This window comes from Apteryx rowi, unplaced genomic scaffold (assembly GCF_003343035.1).
Source record: "Apteryx rowi isolate R43461 unplaced genomic scaffold, aptRow1 scaffold_86, whole genome shotgun sequence".
NCBI classification, from domain to species: domain Eukaryota; kingdom Metazoa; phylum Chordata; class Aves; order Apterygiformes; family Apterygidae; genus Apteryx; species Apteryx rowi.
The window spans coordinates 659,944-678,527 of record NW_020451160.1 but is presented as its reverse complement, the minus strand read 5'-3'; the positions used below and the strand labels follow the sequence as shown (position 1 = coordinate 678,527).

Sequence of the window (18,584 nt, the reverse complement as noted above, 5' to 3'; positions counted from 1 at the left end):
GGGCTCAGGCCGCCTCCTTGGACTGCTTGGCTCGCTGCTTGCGGAGCTTGACGAAGGCCTGCGCCTCCTTGTCCCCCTTGCGCGACTCCAGCAGCCGGAGGATCTCGTCGCCTGCGGGAGAGGGCGGCGAGGCTGGGGGCTGCCGGTGGCCCCCCACTCCGGCCCCGCACCGCCCCCCGCCATCCCTCCCCTCCACCTACCGGCAGGCTTGGGGTGGGTGAGCGGGAGGCGCGTCTGGGGCACCCGGCCCCCGTCGAGCTGGTCCTCGTCGGCGTTGAGCCCTGGCACGCGGCTCAGGGGGAAGAAGGCCTCTCCCTCCAGGTCGTTGGTGCCCAGCGTGTCGTAGTCAAAGACGGTCAGCAGCAGGCAGGCCCCGTCCTGCCGGCATTTCTCGGGGGGGATCAAGCTGTAGCGGCGAGGACGGGGCCGTCACTTCCCACCCCCTGGGACCCCAAAGTCCCTTTCCACCTTCCCGCAGGGATGGGGACAGGGTTTCCCCAGATGCCGCACGCTGACCTCAACCAGCTCAAAGCACYGCAATGCAGCATGGCCCCATCGCCATGTGCAGGGCCCAGGCATCCGGGTGTCTGGACACCAGCCTCCACTGCGGGCATGTGTTCCCACCAGGAGGGTGGAGAAGGTTGGAGGTGGTGGTGGGCGGGGAGGTTGACGGCCAGCACCAGCCCCTACGTACAAGTCGAAGGCTTCGTCGAAGAGAGGGTGAAGCTCGTTCTTCTTGCACTGCGTGGTCCTGGCCACCACCTCGGGGAACTCGTGCCGCGGCTCCAGCGTGAGCTGGACGAAGGGGTCGCTCGAGCCTGGAGGGGTGCAACCATGAGCCCCCTCGTATCACCCGGTGTCACCCCAGGGACCACTGCATGGCCTTTCCCAGGAGCATCTGAGGGGCCCAGACCCCTGCCCAGGTAGGGCAGGAGCATCATCTGCCTTAGATATGCTGCCACAAGTCTTAGCCAGATCCTGACTTTTGGGGAATTTGCTTCCATTAAACGGACCCCAGACCACTGTCACCACCACCTTGCAGCCCACGGGACATTGCTGAAGCAGCCCCAAGCCAGCCCACACATGGCCCAGCAGCCACGGCCGTGGAGCAGCTGTAGGCACTGAAATAGCAGTGACCTCTCCTGGAGACCTCACTGAATGACAGCTGCCCCCTGAGATGGTCCCTTGACCCCCCATCTTTCTTGTGTGAGATGGGGTTTGTGTGGCAGGAATTGCCAGCTGCCCTGGTTGCAGGCTCTTGCCGCAGCCGCAGGCAGGATTACTGTGAACTGAAGGTGGTGAGATGTGGGCAGAGTGGGCAGCGTGCCCTGTGCCGCCTGTGTCCTGCCTGGCAGATCATGGGGGATCACCAGCAACCCCAGACCGGTAAAATAACCCCTTTTCTCCCCTAAATCAGACTTGTTGGGTGCAAGAGCAAGTGGACAAGCCCTCATCACTCCAAGTGGTGCCCAGGCAGTGAAGGGTTTCCCCAGCCGGCGCTCACTCACCGTTGGAGTCCAGGGGGATGAGGTTGACGGCGTTGAGGACCTCCACGCGGAGCTTCTGCTCCGAAGGGCGGTAGAGCACTTTAATCGTCACGGCCCCGTACTTCTCCGAGCTGGTGTCCAGCTGAGTGAGGCAGCACAAAATAAGGGCGCTGTGTTTCGGCTCTTGCACGCTCAGAGAGGGGATGCCCTGGGTCTGGCAGAGGCTGAGCTGACGTTATCGGGCATTGGGAGGCAAGAGGGATCCTCTGGCCTGAGGGAGCAATTTTCCCCCCATCAGCTGGCTGGCTAAACCCCCCTAAACCTGCCCGCCACCGGGGAGAAACCGTTCCCAAGAGCCCCTGGAGCTGGGGGAGTCCATAGCGATGGGGAAACCTGGTGGTTCAACTAGCAGGGTTGTGTCGTGCAGCCTCGTGTGTGCGAGGAAGGGGGCCCGGCTGGGGCAGAGAGAAGGGAAGGGCTTGGGGGCAGCTCTGACCTGCTGCTGGATCCTGTTGCTGAAGTATTTCTGGATGAGTTTGCGGCTGGTGGCGGAGCAGAGGGCCAGGTGGGTCTCCAGCGACTGGGAGGAGGAGGATGAGGCATGATGGTCAAGCACGCAGACAGGCTCGCAGCCAGGGAGCTGTCTTGCTCCTGTCCCCAGCATGACCAAGGCCATCCCAGAGTCCCAGCAGACATGGAGGCAGTTGGAGCCTCCTGCCTGCCACCCCTCCGCAGGGCCTTACCAGGAAGGCTGCGGTGTGGAGGGTCTCCAGTGGCAGACCACAGCCCTCGGCATAAAAGCAGAGCTCCAGGCTCTGGGGAGAAGGACATTGTTAGTTGGTACCCGAAGTACATCCCAGCCAGCCCTGCCCCACACGCCAGGGCTCCCRGGCAGCCACCCTTCCTGATACCTTCAGGGCGCAGTGCAGCTTCTTGTAGCGCTGAGCCGAGGGGACCTGCTGCTGGGCAGCCGCCGACAGCACGTCCAAGGTGTGATGCCAGAGGAGGCCGAGGAGGCTGCGCCGGGTGAGGAAGAAGGGCTGTTAGCATAGGGTAGGGGATTACGGGGGACTTGGTCCTCAGCCAGGGGGTGAGGGGCTTAGCAATGCCCCAAGGAAAATCCAGAGCTGCTTGCACAGCTGGAGGAAACAGGCTCATCCTGCTGGGCTAAGCTGCCAGCCCCAAGGCGAGGATGTCCCCGAGCCCCACGGGATGCTCTGGCCGGGGAAGGTGGCTTGCCAGCCCCACTTGCTCAGGCAGAGCCAGCTCTTCTCTCCCTGCGGTGGACAGGGTGCTGTGGCGCTGCTGGCCCCTGCCACGGCGTGCCTCCAGCCACCCCCCCATCACCTTTTAAAGTTCTCCTGGACCAGATGTTCATTGAGATACTGCAGCTCTGACTCCAGGAACTTCATCAGTGGCATGATGGACTGCAGCAAGAGGAACGGTGTGTCAGGGAGGGCACCAGCTGGGCTGTATCTGGCAAGGCTTAACTGGGAGAGGGGCAGAGAGCTGCCAGCTGGCAGGAGCTGGCAGGGCAGGGATGGGCTCCTGCAGCGAGGGCACAGGCAGGCTGCACTCGGGTCTAATCCTAGTTGCTGGTACGGGTGTCTGACAAAGCATCTGGGGGTCTGGACCCCATGGTGTGTGTCCCCTGGACCCCAGAAATGGGCTGTGGGGCAGGGGGAGGCAGCAAAGGGTGCCAGGTGCCTCCACCAAGCAGGCAAGTATTATTTGTGACTGCCTGCAGCCCCTTGGCATGGTGTTCAGGCAGCCCCAGGGCCATGGGCGAGCTGCAAAAAGAGCAGGGCCAGGATGGGCCACGTACTTACATCCTCGGGCTCCTGGGTGTCGTGGGAGGCTGAGAGCTCCTGGATGTGTCTGGCAATGCCCCCTTCCAGCTGCCAGAGAGGAAACACACTGAGACACTTGGGTTTTGCCTTCGTCCTGCAACAGCATGTGCCTGGTCCAGTGGTCACCCAGGGCATTGTCTCCCTGCAAAAACCCCAGCACACGTCCTGCCTCCTCTTTCCCAAGCCCAAATCCTTCCTTGAGCCTCCTTGTAGGATGAGTCCTGCACTAAGGATTTGTTTTCCTCCCCAATCTTCCCTTACATCTACCCATCTTGGCTCCATCCCATAGGACCCCTGCCCCATCCCAGCAGGAAGAAGATGCTCTGGGCTCTGTGGGCTCCAGGATACCTTGGATTAAACCTCCCTGCTTTGGACCAGGTGAGGGGCAGGGGGACAGTGGCAGGAGGTTACCTTCACAGCCAGGGCTTGCACCACATCCCTGATCTCGTGATCAAGGCAGGAGATGGTGCTGTCTAGCTGGTTGTGCAGTGTGTGCTGGATCTGCTCCGGGTTGATGACGGCCCCTGTGCGCTGCTCCAGGTGGGCCCAGTCCAGCTGTGATGGCAGCTTCAGGATCAGCAGCCGCAGCTGCTTGATGTTGTTCACCACGATGCAGAGCTGAGGGAGAAGGGTCTGCTACAGAGTGTCCCAGCACAAGCCCCCCCTGTGCATCCCCTGCCGGCTCCATCAACGCTCATCCCATTCTCTCTGCTCATGTGATTTCCCTCCTGATTTTCCAGGATTACAGATATGAATGGAAACTGTGGCAGACCTTGCTCCATGCCCACTCAACTCCATGAAAGCCAGACCTGGGACAGTGGGTCTCCTGGCTGGGTGCTCTGCAGTTCATCTTCTTCTCTGCCCAGCCCTGCCACCCCCGAGCCCTGGGCCCTGCCCTGATACCAACCCTGTTGGCTGCATCGCCCTCGTTCTGCTCACGCAGTGACAGCTCTTCGGCCCTCGTCTTGACCAGCCGGCAGTACATCATGGCAATTTTGCACATGTCCTGGAGAGTAAAGCAGTGGGATTGAGCAGGAGAACGGGCAGCAAAGACATCACTGTGGAGCCAGGGGACCAGCACTGGCTTGTCCCAGCAGGGCAGGACRCTGGTCCCCTTCACCAGGACCTGTCTCCAAGAGCAAGAGAGAAACTCATGCCAGTGGTGCCTGTAAGCACGATTTCTGCTGACAGGATCCAGGTGTACAAACCTCCACGAGCTTCACCATGATCATGAAGGCTTCCTCTGGGTCTGGCCAGTTCAGCTGCTGCCAGGTCTTCACGATCTGGGCATAGCAGGTGGACAGGTCGACGGTAGATGTGCTGTGCTTGTTGTGCTCCCCAAAGGGCATCAGCTGGGTGGGCGAAGAGAGCAAATGTGGCTTAGTTCATCAGGGAAGAAGCCATTTCGGACAGAAGAGCTAAACCTTTATTTTAAGATCTCCCTGGCTCTGATCCTTCCTATATGCTGTCTCCATGGTCATCACCTGGCCACTTTGGGGAGCAGAGAAGACAAGGATGGAGAAGTAGCGCACAGAGGGCAGGCTGGAGCAGTCCAAGATCCCTGCTCTGGTTGCCCTCCCATATTTCGACTCAACATGGTCAAACTGCACCGAAGAGCAGAGTGAGGAGCCTCCAGCCCTGTGGCTGCATTCCCGTCTCCTCTCTTTCCAAAGGTCAAAAGCGATGGTGGCATTTGCAGCATTGCACTAAGTGCAGGCTCATCCACTTGCTCTGCACAGGCTGCCAGAGAGCAGTGAGGGAAGGGGCACAGGGACCCTGGTGCCCCGGGAACACATGGGCTGAGCAAGTCCTTCGTTATGCACTTGGGACAGGAGTCAGTCTGCTCCTGGGCTGCAAGAGGCAGCTGCTCTGGTGGTCTCAAGGCTGCAAGGCTTGAGCTAGCAAAGGCCAAAGAGGGAGGTGAGGACCATAAATAGCCAGGGAGCAAAAGACTCCAGGAAGGCTGGATGGGAGTGTGTGGAGGGAGATGGTGAGTCCCTTTGAGGAGGCTCAAAGGAGGCGTTCTCCTCCCCATGTTACCTGGTCCATCTGGACAGCTCTCTGCGTCCTCTCCAGGGCAATTGTGTAGGCTTTCTGCAGCCACTGGGGCACAGCTTCTTTGAACCACTGGTGGAAGTCACTGAGAGCCAAGGGCCTGTCCCTGTGGACGAAGGCACCAGCCTGGCTTCTCTAATTGCACAACAGCATGGGGCTACAAACCCTGCTTTCTCTTAGATGCGAGACCCTGCCCCAAGGAGGAGGTAGCCTCCGGTGAACCCTCAGCACAGTCCCTCCCAGCAACAGTTCCTGGGGACATAAACCCGTAAAAAGAGCCCCATGAGCACCATGCTAAGGAGAAGACTCTGCCTCTGCTTGTCTGGAAGCTGAGGTCTCTGTCAAACCTGCTCAGAGAGAAGCCTGAAACCCTTCTGAAGATGCTTGCAGCAAAAGCAAGACATCCAACAGCCTGGTCTCTTTGCCTTGTATGTAATTAGTGACACTCCAAAATTAATCCAGACAGAGGTGAATGCGAAGGGCCTGGAGCTCCTCTGAATTAAATCCATGTGGAGATCAGCCTTAACAGGCTGGTCCAGTCCAAAGAGCATCCTGCCTCCAGGAGAGCCAAACAGTCAGCTCATTCCCACCCTCAAGCATTTCCTCTCTCTCCCGTGCTGATCAGGGCTCAGCCCGAATGGGTCGGTACCTGTTTGGGAGGAAGTCCTTCATCCGATAGAGCTCCTGCAGGCTCATGTAAAGCTGGAAAAGGCTCTCAGCCGTGGGCTTGGACATGCTGCTGTCGATCTCACTCAGCTGCTCCTGTACGTGCTCTGCAACCTAGCAATGATGAAAGGGGAAAAGGTGGGCATCTCATGGCGGGAGAGGTGTTAGCGAGAGTCAGACCAGTAAGCCTTGGACTATTCTGGGAATCTCAGGAGCCATGAGGTGAGGGTCAGCTCCAGGGACTCCCCTTCCTTTTGGCTGGCATTTCAGGAAATTCAGTGGGTCAAGCAAACAGAGGGACAGAACAGATTATAGTCACTTAATGGGCCTGCAGGTAAAGACTCTGAGAATTTCCCTGGCTTGCTCACTTTACAGACTTGCAACAGTCAGTTGCAGGAAGCCAAGCCTGAGGGAGGGCTAAAAGTCTCAGCCTGGCTTTAATTTTTAGTCCCATGATTACAGAGCAGCCCAGACTTGCTCACCAGGCTCTCCAGTTCCAGGTAGGCAATAGAGAAGACATTCAGTTTCAAGGTGCTGCAAGAGAGAAACAGGGAGTCAGGAGTCTGCCAGACCTAGGCAGCAAACCCAGCCCAGCAATCCCTGCCCAGCCCATGTCCTTGGTGTAAGAGCGAAAACAGCACAGTAATGGTGTCATAGCTCTAAGAGGTCTTCTAAGAGGGACCACTGGAAGATGAGGAAGTCAGTAGTTAATATCTGTTCCTTCCTGAGACCCCCAAGAGGAGATTTCCTGTCTCCTGGGTCTCACAGCTTGGGTTTATTCCTGCAGATTCCCTTTTACAGGCATTAATTGTGGAGCCTGAGATGAAGAATGAGGTGTCAAAGTGTTCTGTGGCTCTTGGCCCCATGGAAGGTGGACAAGGAGAGATCTACCTCCAAAACCTACCTGATGAAGAATTTATTCCAGATTTTGTTACACTGTTGGAGATCTCCTATCACCTCCACAAGGAGTTTGGCTAGGGCTTTGCCATTCTCCTCCATGCTCTGCAAAGGAAGGAAGAGCTTATTTTGGATACGCAGTGGTTTTGAGATGACCTGGGCTCCATTCAGTTGGTTTTTTTTGCTTGTGAGGTAGCGGTCTATCATTAGATCTGCTTTAGGACCACCAGGAAGTTGTCAGTAACATCCACTGTTGCCCCATGCTTGTGTAGCTGGGCTGGGGACCAGCTCCTGTTCTCCTGAGTATCGCACCAAGGTCTTAAGCTTCAATGTACCTCAGCATGTGCAGGTAACACAGCTCATGGTGTTTCAGGCTGGAAACCCAAATGCCTAGACCGTATCAGAAAACTGCAAAAGTCTTGTCTCATCCCCATCTTCCCATCCCTCGGGCCTGCCACCCCAAGCCCAGCAAATTGCTTCTTGTAATCTCAGAAAGGCAGAAATGGGACCTGACCTTCATCATGGGCTTGAGGTGCTGCTTCTTCATGTGAAACCACTCTGTAGTTCCTGACTGCAAGAGAGGAGACCTGGTGTGAAGGCGGAGGAGCAAAGGCAGCTCTGTCACCCCATTTGCTCTCCCTGTCCTCCAGGTATGGGTAGGGACCAGCGTGGCCTGGTGGGAACTGTGGGGCCTGGACCCAGTATGTGGCACTTTCCAAGCTGAGCTGAAGAGGAAGAGGAGCTGGTATTTTTCCCCTAATGGTAGTCCATGTGGTTGGCAGCCTTTGGAGGAGGAAAGGCTGAGGTATGGGCATTGGAGAGGGGAAGGATGGGAGGGGAGAGACGCAGAGTCCCAGCTCCCTGGGGCTGGGATGAGAGAGACCCTCTTGCTCCTGGTACCTTGAGAGCCTCAGAGACCATTTCGGGGAGGTCAAGGCTGAGTGTGCACAGCTCTCGGAAGGCTTTCATTTTGCACATCTGGACCAGGACTCTGCAAGGTGAGAACCACCAGTGAAACCCAGCACAAATCCTTCAAAAACAACCACCCTGGGGACCTTGCCCAAACAGACCTTCTCCTCTTGAGAAAATCCCCCATGGGGAGCCCAGGACTAGGAGCTAGACCACAGATGGAGGGATGGACATGTTGCACAGCAGTTATGGGGCCAGCAGCCTGGAAGGGGGCAGAAAGGGCTCTCGCRGGTTTTTGCTCAAGCTTCAACACCCTCCTTCCCCCCAAGGACAGGTGGCAGGAGGTGGAAGGATTACAAGTTTGTCCATCTCGGTAGGCTCAGCACCATGACCCCAAGCGCAGCTGACACTGGCTGACAAATGCCGCAGTTGACTCACCTGAGTAAGGACTGGAGCCTGTCTGTGGACCTTGGGACAGAGAGGGGGAAAATGATGCGGTACCTCCGGATGAGAGAGATCCCGTAGGTCAGCAAGGACTGGAAGGACTCGGCCAGCTCTGCTTTCTGGGGAGAAGGAAGGAAACGCATGCTGCTGTCCCTGGCTAGAGATGCCAGAAGGCACATGGCACTGAGGTGGAGGGAGCCTGTCTCAACCTCATTTCTAGACTGCTCTGGGATGCCCTCTTGATGTCCTAGGTAACTTCTCCCTGAAGGGGGCTGAATTGAGCTTTCTGCTTAAACCTCACTGCTATACAGGAAAAATTCAGAGTCACAGCAGGGTGCTGGGATGCCCTGGGAAACTGGGCAGGGATTGGAGAGAAAGAATTGGGTCATGTTTAATTTCGGGGAGGGGTTGTGGTCGACTTGATGTGATGCTCACATGCTGGAGGGGTGGGGTGTGTCAATGCAAAGGTTGAGGGCCTCTCCACACAGAGAGGGATCAATTTTGGGCAGAAGGGGCTGCCTGACCTGTGCATTGTCTGTGGACCCCATTGCTGGTTCCTGCCCAGAAATACCTCCCAGCCACCCTGGCCCACCACTGGGGTCTCCAGGCTCCCAGGGCATCCCTGTACCCCACTATCTCCTGCCCTTTCTGGAGCACAGGGAGGAAAACTGCACCAACTTGGCCACGTTGGTGACAATTGGCATTCACCCCAAGAGGAGCTGGGAGGAGAGGCACCTGGCTCTGGTGCTTGGGACACATTTCCCCTGGGCTGCCCCAAGCTCTGCCCTGTCTGGTGTCTCCTCTCACCTGCTCCGGCCTCAAGCGCTCCTGTACCCACTGGTACTCGATGCTGGTGATCTGGTGGAGCAGGCAGCTGCTGTTGAACTCGAGGCTCTGGTAGAGCTTGCTGTAAGCCAGCCACTGCCTGGGGTGCCGGGGAGAGGCTGGGGTGAATACTGAGGCACTGGGTGGACCCCTCCTGGTCCGGCTGCTCCCGCATGCGTAAGCCCCACTTCCAGAGCTCAGTTTGGTAACACAGCAATCACGAGAGATGGGGGGAATAATTACAGACACCGGAATGGGGCTCCCTTACCCACATCCACGCTCCCCTGCCCGCGGCTATGGCTGTGATTGCGGGGGCAGGAACAAGGTCTCCTGCTGCTGCTCACGGCCCTGGGTTTAATACCAGTAATGCTAATCTAAACTTCACAGGACAGACTGGGCCTGGGAGGTGTGCAGTGTGGGCAAATCTGCTTGCAGAGAGGCACGAGGCAGGAGTGAGCCACGCATGAGGGAAAGGAGGAAAAAGCTGAGCGATGCTGGAGAAACGGCCATGGCCAGCTGACCTGGCCATGTCCAGCACTGACAGTCTTGTTGGGGGATCTCAAAGCACACCACTGACTGCCAAGGAGGTCCACAATGCCCTTGAGACACAAGGAGACATTATTAGGGCAGTCTTTCAAGTGGGAAACTGAGGACTTGTCCAAGGTCAAAGAGCATCAAGGCAAAGGTGCCAGGACCCATGAACCCCCCCCCCTTACTGCTGCGTCATTGCTCACTGGCACGGTTCCCTGGGATGCAAGAGTACTCACGCCATGACCTGGTGGAAGTCAGACAGATCCTTCTGTGTGGCGTGCAGGTATAACACGGTGATGGCGTGTTTGCTCAGCTCCCCGTCCCAGGCAGTGCTGCCAGCCTGCAGGAAAGAGGATGCGAAGTGAGGGTGATGTGCCCTGGAACAAGCGAGGAGCAGGGGACAGACACAGCAACTGGGAGTGTTTGCAGGGCCACTGCAGGAATGGCTGCTGTAAAGGGCTGTTGGGCACAGCCAGACACCACAGACCTCCATGGGCTGTGCACCGTGACCTGCCTCCCCAGGAAGCAGCCTATCACTTTGTGGTGCCCACAGCAGGATGTCAAACTCAACGGGCTCTGAAGGAAGCCCTCACCCCAGCCCACCTGCTAAAGAGCGGGGAATTAAACCTCTATTTCCACTGCTTCTCCACCATCTCCTCCTCTTGCCCATTGGCCTTCTCAGTACCTGATGCTGCAGGATTTCATAGGACACCAGCTGCTGTAGGAGGTGACGATGGACAGTGTAGCTCGGCTGTGTCCTGCTGCTCATGGTGGTCCTCTGAAAAGAGACAGCACCCGGGATGAAGTCCGAAAGTGACAAGAACCCAATAAGCGTAGGGCCAGAGAGCCCTTGTCTGAAGCCAAAGCAGTAATCAAGGGTGCAGGTACGCCTGAAGAGCAGATCTGTGGTGGAGGTGCCCGCACTAGTGTTCAGTGCATTGGCGCTACGTGCCTCTGTACTCAGTGGCAGGGCCAAGGCGGTATCCAGTGAGTGAGATCCTTGTGGTGCCTGGAACGTGGACCCGGGATCCTGAGATGGGGACCAGGGGACGGACAGAAGGAGATGCTCCATTCTGCCATGCCAGTGATAATGGACTTCATTCCCCTGTTCCCTCCTACCTTCTTGTGTGTGAGCAGGAACTGCAGGTGACATTGTCCCCGGTTGGGGTATGTTTCTGTCCGGGGCTCCAGCAGGTGCCACTGATCGTCCCAGCAGTGCAGGTCCTGCACCCACAGAGACAAGGTGTAAAATCCTGGGGCAGCCTTCCCAAATGAAGGATCCCCTTTCAGAGAACAGGTCCCAGTGCATTAATAGGGTAGGAAGATGCTCTGTTTGATAACTCTTATACGTAATTGTAAAAAACCATAACCCCTGAGAAAGGGTGTTTGGCTAGTCAGAGCACCCACCACCAAGTTGGAAGACCTGGCATCTCTGTGTAGCTCTGCTGCTGATTAGAGCGCTGAGCCTGAGTTAGCCCTGTGTCGCTGGAGGATTATGATCCTCCCCAGACCCCCTGAGGCTTAATTAATGTCTGTGGAATCTCTYGGAGGAGAGATTATGTCGAACATGTGAGCAGCGCCCTGCTCCGCTCTCACCTTCAGGCGAAGGACCACATTCCCCAGGAAATCGTCCTGACCTTTGTCTTTTCGAGCATCCTTAAAGATCCTGTAAGGCACAAATTAGGAGGTGAAAAGGTTTCCTTTCTCTTCCTCATGTCTATGACTTTGTGGGAACAACCACCCCTTCACCTCCTGCTGGCCACATTCATGATTTCTACCACTGCTCCAAAAGCAACTTGTAAAATTAAGGAGGCAAATAGGCAGTTTCTAAACCCTCGCTTCTCTGCACCTGGAAGTGCCATCTGTACAGCACTGCTGGGCTGCGGCAGCACCCACCTTTTGAGGCCGTGGAGGTCCGTCAGCTCCCCCAGCTTGTGCCGCACAGACTCCACGACATCCGAGTCCCTGCAAGGGTGGACAGGAAAATCCATGGGAAAAGAAAAGAGGAAATTCAGGCTACTGCAAAACATTTCAGGCAGCCAAAATGACAGTGCAGAAGGGAAGGTGCTGGCATGAACGTGTTGGGGCTGAGACCACTCCTCCAAACCATCTTCCATCCAAAACCTCCAAGCACACTGCTTGTTTCCAAGAGCCACTCTTGCCTAGTAATAAAATCAGGATTCAATCCTCAGTTGCTTTTCATCTTGAGTAATAAACCCTGCCCATACAGAAGCAATCTGGGCTCTTTCCACTCCACAGTGGGCACGTTCTGCATTTCACTCTGCTCTTGGTGACTGCTTGCAGCAGAAAGCAATGGGGAACCAGGTCCCAAGCCAGTTTCTAGGGCTTTTTAAAGGGTGCAGGTTCAAAGAATGCCTCAGTGACCCTCCCAGAACCCTGCAAGGAGGCAGGGCCTTTCTCAGGTCTGGCATGTGGGTTGGGGGCTGTCAGCCCAGGTAGAAGGATGCTGCTGCTCACCACATGTCCAGGTGGAAGCTGGCGGTTTCCACGTCTTCAAACTCCCTGCAACACGCAAGCGGGAAACTGTTACTCAAACAGCAGTCTCTGGGGTCRGAGAGATGGGCAGCAAGCAGCCAGGACAGCTAAAGATTAAAGGCAGGTGGCTGTCACCAGGGCCCTGGGGAGATGGAGACCCTCACGCCACCCGACATGGCCTGGGCAAGTCATGGGAGAATCCCAAAGGAGGGATTTTTGCCACCTCTCCATGCCATGCTCTCGTTTTTCTGCCCCATGGATCTGTTAATTGGGTCAGACCTGAAATACAGTCAGAACCAGCAGGCATTGACCTAGCAGAGTTCAAAATCCCACCTGCAGCAGAAGGTTAATTTAGCCCTGAGGYTGGCATCTCTTTAGTGACCATCTAAGCCTTAAAGCACAACACTGCAACCCTCCAGCCCTCCCAGCACCCCACTGCCACCCCAAAGTGAGATCCCTTGGAAAAATCCCTTGCTAAGCAAGGCGGAGGCCACCAGCAAAGAGGGGATGACAGGAAGGCGGATTACAGGATAAATGTCTCATCCCACACCGGACTGAGGGTCTGGTTTATGACTTGGGTGCGATGGATCTGGTCTTCGGGGATGAGGTCTTTGACCACAGCCTTTTGCCGTTTCTTGTTCTCCAGATGAGCTAGTTCCTGGCTCTTGGACTCGATTCCCAGCAGGCAGTATGGGTCACTGAACCCTGCAACGGCAGAGAAGTGAAAGACCCCGTTGCGACAGCAAGCAGCAGCTGTCCTTTTTCTGCCCAAGACACCCACGTATCTCCACTCACCGCTGACATCTTTACCCAAAATCCCTTTGGCTTCCTTCACGGTTGCTTTCAGACAAAAAATTGGGCTCTGGAAGAAAGAAAAATTGTGTAATTTTGGAGCGGTGGGGGGGGGAAGGGAGAAGATCTCTTCACCCAGCAGGCTGGATGCACATCAGGCCTGAAGGCAAAGCTTGCAGGGGCAGAAAGCAGCCACGGGGCTCAGCAGGGCAGCGAGAGCGTGTGGGGCTGCCACCGACCCTGCGAGGGAAGACAGGGTTGGAGTGGGACCATGCCGTTGGCTGCCAGCTGTCACAGCAGGGCCAGGCCAGCAAATAGCTCCTGGGCAAGTGCCACGGTGAGGAGCAGCTGCTGAGCTGCCCTACCCCAAAGCCCCAGTGCACAGGCCAGGAGGCCCTGTGGGGACACCCCACGGAGCAGGGCCAGCCCTAGGTTGTGTGCTGCTGGGAGGCCACATTCTTCTTCCTACCTCCAGTTCCTTGACCTGCTGCATGATGACGCTGTGCTCCTCCGGATCCATGCCGAAAGCCTGTTACAAAAATTAAGCCTGATAATGGATGTTGCCTGGCTAATGGTGGCTGGAGCGGAGCCAGGGACTTCCCAGTGCTGGGAAGTGAGGCGCCTGCTCCRTGGGAGCCAGCTGGAGTACTCGGTGGGAGAAAAGAGGAGCAAACAGCTCGGGAGAAAGGCTAGGCAACAGCTGAAAGCTCTTAAAGGAAAGACTGCTTCCAACCATTTTGAGATGAAGATAAATATTTCTTCCTAAAAGGCTGCCTTTCCCAGGCGCAAGCTGCCCCTTTGGCCTCCGAATAGACATTGCTGCTACATCTTTTAAGGTGGCCTTTTGGTCCCTTCCCTCTGCATGCTCTCCGGTCTCTTTTGCCATGAGGGTAGACACGTGGAAGGGACAAGGGGAAYGAGAGGGCGGGTTTCGAGGGGCTGTAGCGATGCTCTTGCTCCGGCTGGCACGTGGGCACTGACCTTTTGCACGTAGGCATAGAGCTCCTCGGCATCACCCACATGGTTGTGCTCGGGCTTGCCCAGGCGGTACAGGATGGTGTAGAGGACCTCCTCGTAGAGCAGGGTGAGCTGCAGTGAGAGGGGGCCACGGTCACCCATGGCCCCTCTCCCAGCGCTGGGCTGCACGGGGGGGACGTTTCCATGCGATGGGGGTCACGCCAGTGGGGAGTTGCTCAGGAGCAACCAGATAGGGCTCATTTGCTCCGGCTCCCAACAGAGGTGTCCTTGGGGAGCTTCTTTGGGTCCCTGGGTGCTGAGCCACACTGCCAACCAGCAGCTCTCCTCCCACTCTCCTCCCGCGAGGGCCACGGGCTCAGCCCTGGAGGCTGGCAGCCTTTTTACCCAAAGAAAAGCAGGCCACACTCATACCTCTCGCTTGGAGAACCGGTGGGACAGATCCATCTAGGAGAAACAAGAAAACCAGAAATTAGATGTTTGGGTCTGCTGGCGTGGCAGAGGCTGTCTCCAGAGGACGCTGCTGGCCGGGCAGAAGAGGGCAGCAGGACGGGGTGCCACCACCTGCAGCCCTTCAGGGTGCACAGTCCCTGAAGGACGCCCTAAAATCCTGCGGACACGTTGGGCAGCACGAAGCCCCAAACCACGTCCTCCCCGTTACCCCCTCGGYGGGCAGAAGAGGCCACCGGCTGCTGGCGTTTTGGGGAAGGCGCTGGCGAAGAGGCTGGATGGCACGTTGGGTCAGACCTGATGCAGGCTGGATGGTGCGTTGYGCCTCACCGGCCGCTGGCACGAGCCCTCAGCACGCCGAGCAGCACCCCGAGCCCGTGGGGCCGAGCGGGGCCAGGCGGCGGAGCGGCGCCGCGGGGCAGTTTCCCCAGCGCGCGCAGGGCGGGCGAGCCGCGAGGTTGTCRACGCCGTTATGGGCGAGGAGGCGTCAAAGGGCGATAAGGATACGCAACCTCTAGAGCCCTATCAGAAAGAAAGGCCARCGTTGCTATGACAATGAATTGCTCCTGGTTGATATGAAGGTCCGTTCCCGACTAGGAGGAGGCCCAGCAATAACATTTGATTTCCAAAAGGCAGGCAAACTAGGTGAAACCAAAACCTCTGTGTGCCGAGCCGCGGCCGGGCTCTGGGTCCCGCCGCCACGCGCAGCCTCGCTGTTTCCGCGATGCAAACTCCACATTGCACCCGTCTCGCATCACGTCACATCTCCCCATGTCTCTGGTAAACACACCAAGCCGCCTGTGGCCAAAAATTACCCTTTCTCCTGACAAAGTCAGCGCTCTCAGCCAGGCCTCACGTGTGCTGAGCTATTTCCTCCCCCCGGCGCTCGCTGGCGTAACGGTGGCCGGGGCCGCTGAGCAACATGTTCCTGCTGCCGCCGCGAGCCGGGCAGAGGGAGTTGGGGACCAAAGCGCGCATGAAAGCTGCTGTGGCCCACGGCAATCGAGCCTCAGGAGCACAACATGACTCAAAATAAAACCCTCAGCTTGGAAATTTTGAAATGAGTTTGGAGCTTTCTGTGGTGGATGCCCAGCACGGCCCTTGCTCAGCCACGGGCTGGAGCAGGAGGTGACGGGCCCCTACCTGAGGGACAGCTCAGGTCCCGAAATGACCCTAGGATCCTCCTAATGCCAAAAAAAAAAAAAAAAAAAAGAGCCGGGACATTAGCATTTGCTAATAGCAAATCTAGGGCTGGCATAATCCCCTGGCCATCTGGACTAAATTCAGCTCTTCCACCCACAGCAAATTTAACCCTTGCGCACTGCTGCTCTCCAACATGCCAGGGCCTTTTCTCTTTTTAATGATGAGCAAAGCGCTGGCCACAGCCAGGGCCAGCGCTGGGACTGCTCATGTAGAAGGGGGTCCACCACAAGCAGGACAGCCCGGGCGTGCTCCCCTCCAGCATGCACAGCTGCTGCCAGGGACGGCCTGCCTTCCCGCTGCCGGGACTTTGTTTTTTTCYTGGCTCCTTCCCCAGACCACTGCGGGGGCCGAATCCTCCTGGCCGTTGAGCGAGCAGCAGCGCCCGCGTAGCAGGGCTGCGAGCACAGAGCGGGAGAGCAGACGACCTTCATTGCCCTCATGCAGTCACTTATCAGCAAGAYGCAAGCGTGTGCTCCTTGCCTAGCAGCAGGAAGCGTGAAAAAGGAGGAGGAGAAATTGCTTTTGATTCAGAGAGGGCAAGGCAGCGCTGTGGCCTTCTGCCATTTGGGAACGCTGCTCTGGGAGCCGYGTTTTGCTTGCCCATATGGGCACGGGACTGCTCAGGATAAAGCTGAGCTGAGCCACCAGGATGCATTTGCTGCTGMTGATCCACGGGCCAGGATGCTAGCAGAAATCCAGGAGCATTGCAGCGGAAGGCGTTGGGTTGTTTTGGCTCTTTGGGCTAACGGCAAGGAGTCCGGAGGGACCGGAAGGCACTGGGAAGTGTTAGCCGAGCTCCAAGGGCCCGGCTGCAGCAGACATGCAGTGCAGGGCTGTGCTGACGCGGCACGCAAACCTCGAGTGCTTTCACATGGTTGCACCAGTCCAGTCCCCGTCGCTTCCCCCACCCACGCGTCCCCGAGCCCGCGCGGGGGGCAGCAGCCCGGATGCATGCTCGGCCCYGTTGCTCAACCTTAGCTTGCTCATCCTCAGCACCGGGTCCCGGCGATGCTCCGGGCACAGCCACCACCGCCAGCCCCAGCCCTCCCCGGGGACCGTCACGCTCTGGCACTGCAGGGGCCGGATCCGCCGGGGGACGCGCGTCGCCCCACGGCTGAGCAGGGAGGTGAAGCGGGATGGGGGGCCACGTACCTCGGGGCTCTCCTCCCCGGGGCCGGTCCCCACGGGGGCCTCGCCAGCGGCATCCATGTCGGGGCAAAGCTCAGCCCGGGGCGGCGGAGCTGCTGCCGCTGGCGCTGCCGCTACCTCCCCTTCCCCGCGTTCACATGCTCAGAGGAAACCRCAGCCCTTATCGCAGCCCGGCCATTTTAACAAACGGAAGCGTGCGTGAGCCTCCTTCTAGAGAAACACGGGCGCGCAGGCGCCCCGGCCCGGCGCAGGCATCCGCGGCGAGCCCGCGGCACCGCATCCTGCCCCGACAGCTCCGCAGAGACCTCGAGGCGCAGACAGGATGGGGGAAAAGGAAGGTTTTGCATCCAATCCACGTGATAATTTGCAAGCGAGCGGGTGGGAGCGAATGCACAAAACGAGTCCTGAAATGACAGAAGCAAAACCCAGCTGGAAAAGGGGGYGGCGGAGAGGACGGGCAGGCGCAACGCGGCTGGTGGGACCCGGGATCCCTCACGCCCCGCAGGCGGCAGGGAGCCCGCAGGAGGCAGTCACAGCCGCCGACCCTGCGAAGGGGCCCGTGGCTCTTTTTCCCGAACCAGCTGGCCGGGCAGAGCATGCTACCGAGACAAAAAAGCAGCAGGAAACTGAGTTAAAAGCTTGCATTTAATGTCAGCTTTCATTCTCGTAAACAGTTTATCTGATTGCAACTTGCCAGGCAGTTGCCTATCGAAAGCTGTCAGCAATGCCCTCCCCTCGGAGATCCCTATCGAACCGCCTGYGCTAGCGTCCAAAGGAGGGAAAAGATGCAGGCCTGGATCGGAGAGAAGCAGCAGCCCAGGAGATCACCAAGGGACGGGCTGAGACGTTTTGCTCCCACATGTTTAATGTGCTTCCTCGCACAGCTAGGAGCAGCCTCAGSTTGGGTTTAGCAGTGCTGTCGAGCTAAGAGGGCGTTTGCTGCTAAGAGGATAAACCCACAGACCGCGGGTGAAGGAGCGCTGGAGCCTGYGCGAGAGATCTGCAGGTCATCCCTGGGGCCGCCGAGCGCCCAGGTGCTCTGCAGTGGGGCCGTGACCACGGCYGGGGCAGGGACCCCCCATCGAGGGGTGCTTGGCTTTCCGTCCCCTGGTGCCTCTGGCCCCCAAACGCTCCTTGAAGCCACAGACGCTTCGGATGTGCCGTGAGCCCGGGCTGCGACGGCCGATGGCAACACGGGGAGCAGAGGCCCGGCGGCGGGTTTAGCGGTGCTGCGTAACCTATCAGGGATTTCTGCTTAATCCAAACAGGAAACCACAACCGGTGAAACTGCCCAGCTACGTCTGCCCCCTTAGCCATCGCACGCGGCACTGCGAAGAGACGATGCCCGTGGTGTTGAGGCACCCTCACGGCACGCTGACTCGGTCAAGGCTGCAAAGAGTTGCAGGCGGATCTGGGCAGCAGTATCCCTGCAGGAGGGAGGGAGGCAGCCGGCCCTTTTCATCCTCAAAACAATTTGTTTCAGCAATAGGCCGATCCCTGAGGTTTGGGAAAACCCGCGTGTAAAATTTCTGCCCTCCGTTGAGGAGGGCGATGCCTTTGGGTCCCAGGACAGCTGACAGGGTGCATCCCTGCCAGCCTCCGCTCCCGCTTCCCCACGCCTTCGGCCCACGGAGGCGCCCAGCCGCCGCCGAGCTCCCTGCGCCCCAGCCCTGGTGGAAGTGCCGCGAGGAAGCTCTTTTGTAACTGCTGTCCCCGAGCAGCGGCGCGTGAGCCCCRCGGACTCTGCTTTAGCATCACTTCCTCTCCCGGTTCGGCTGCGGAGTTGCCTCCCCTCCTTGCGCCCCGTGACGGTGCCCGGCCCCAGCGCTGGCAGAGGCGCTCGAGGCCCTTTTCA

At 58.1% G+C, this 18,584-nt stretch overlaps 1 protein-coding gene across 2 annotated transcripts; it reads right to left on the bottom strand.

Annotated features, from left to right (window-relative positions):
- Positions 1-4: 4 nt before the first annotated feature.
- On the bottom strand, positions 5-16,896 carry UNC13D (unc-13 homolog D). Of its 2 annotated transcripts, XM_026090392.1 has the most exons (32): positions 16,733-16,896; positions 14,342-14,374; positions 13,934-14,041; positions 13,422-13,481; positions 12,956-13,022; positions 12,688-12,865; positions 12,143-12,187; positions 11,561-11,629; positions 11,261-11,330; positions 10,784-10,888; positions 10,350-10,442; positions 9,901-10,004; positions 9,116-9,233; positions 8,303-8,427; positions 7,856-7,946; positions 7,470-7,526; positions 6,963-7,060; positions 6,541-6,592; positions 6,042-6,172; positions 5,378-5,498; positions 4,546-4,689; positions 4,245-4,343; positions 3,749-3,955; positions 3,317-3,385; positions 2,835-2,914; positions 2,399-2,504; positions 2,231-2,302; positions 1,984-2,067; positions 1,509-1,629; positions 695-818; positions 201-406; positions 5-111 (listed from the first exon to the last, which is right to left on the bottom strand). In XM_026090392.1, exons 1-32 carry the CDS (start codon positions 16,787-16,789, stop codon positions 5-7), a joined length of 3,201 nt encoding a protein of 1,066 aa, XP_025946177.1. In that variant the 5' UTR covers positions 16,790-16,896. The 2 variants fall into 2 exon arrangements, with proteins under 2 accessions (XP_025946177.1, XP_025946178.1); XM_026090393.1 differs by lacking the exons at positions 5-111; positions 201-406; positions 695-818; positions 1,509-1,629 and adding exons at positions 1,640-1,758; positions 10,617-10,673.
- Positions 16,897-18,584: the final 1,688 nt, after the last annotated feature.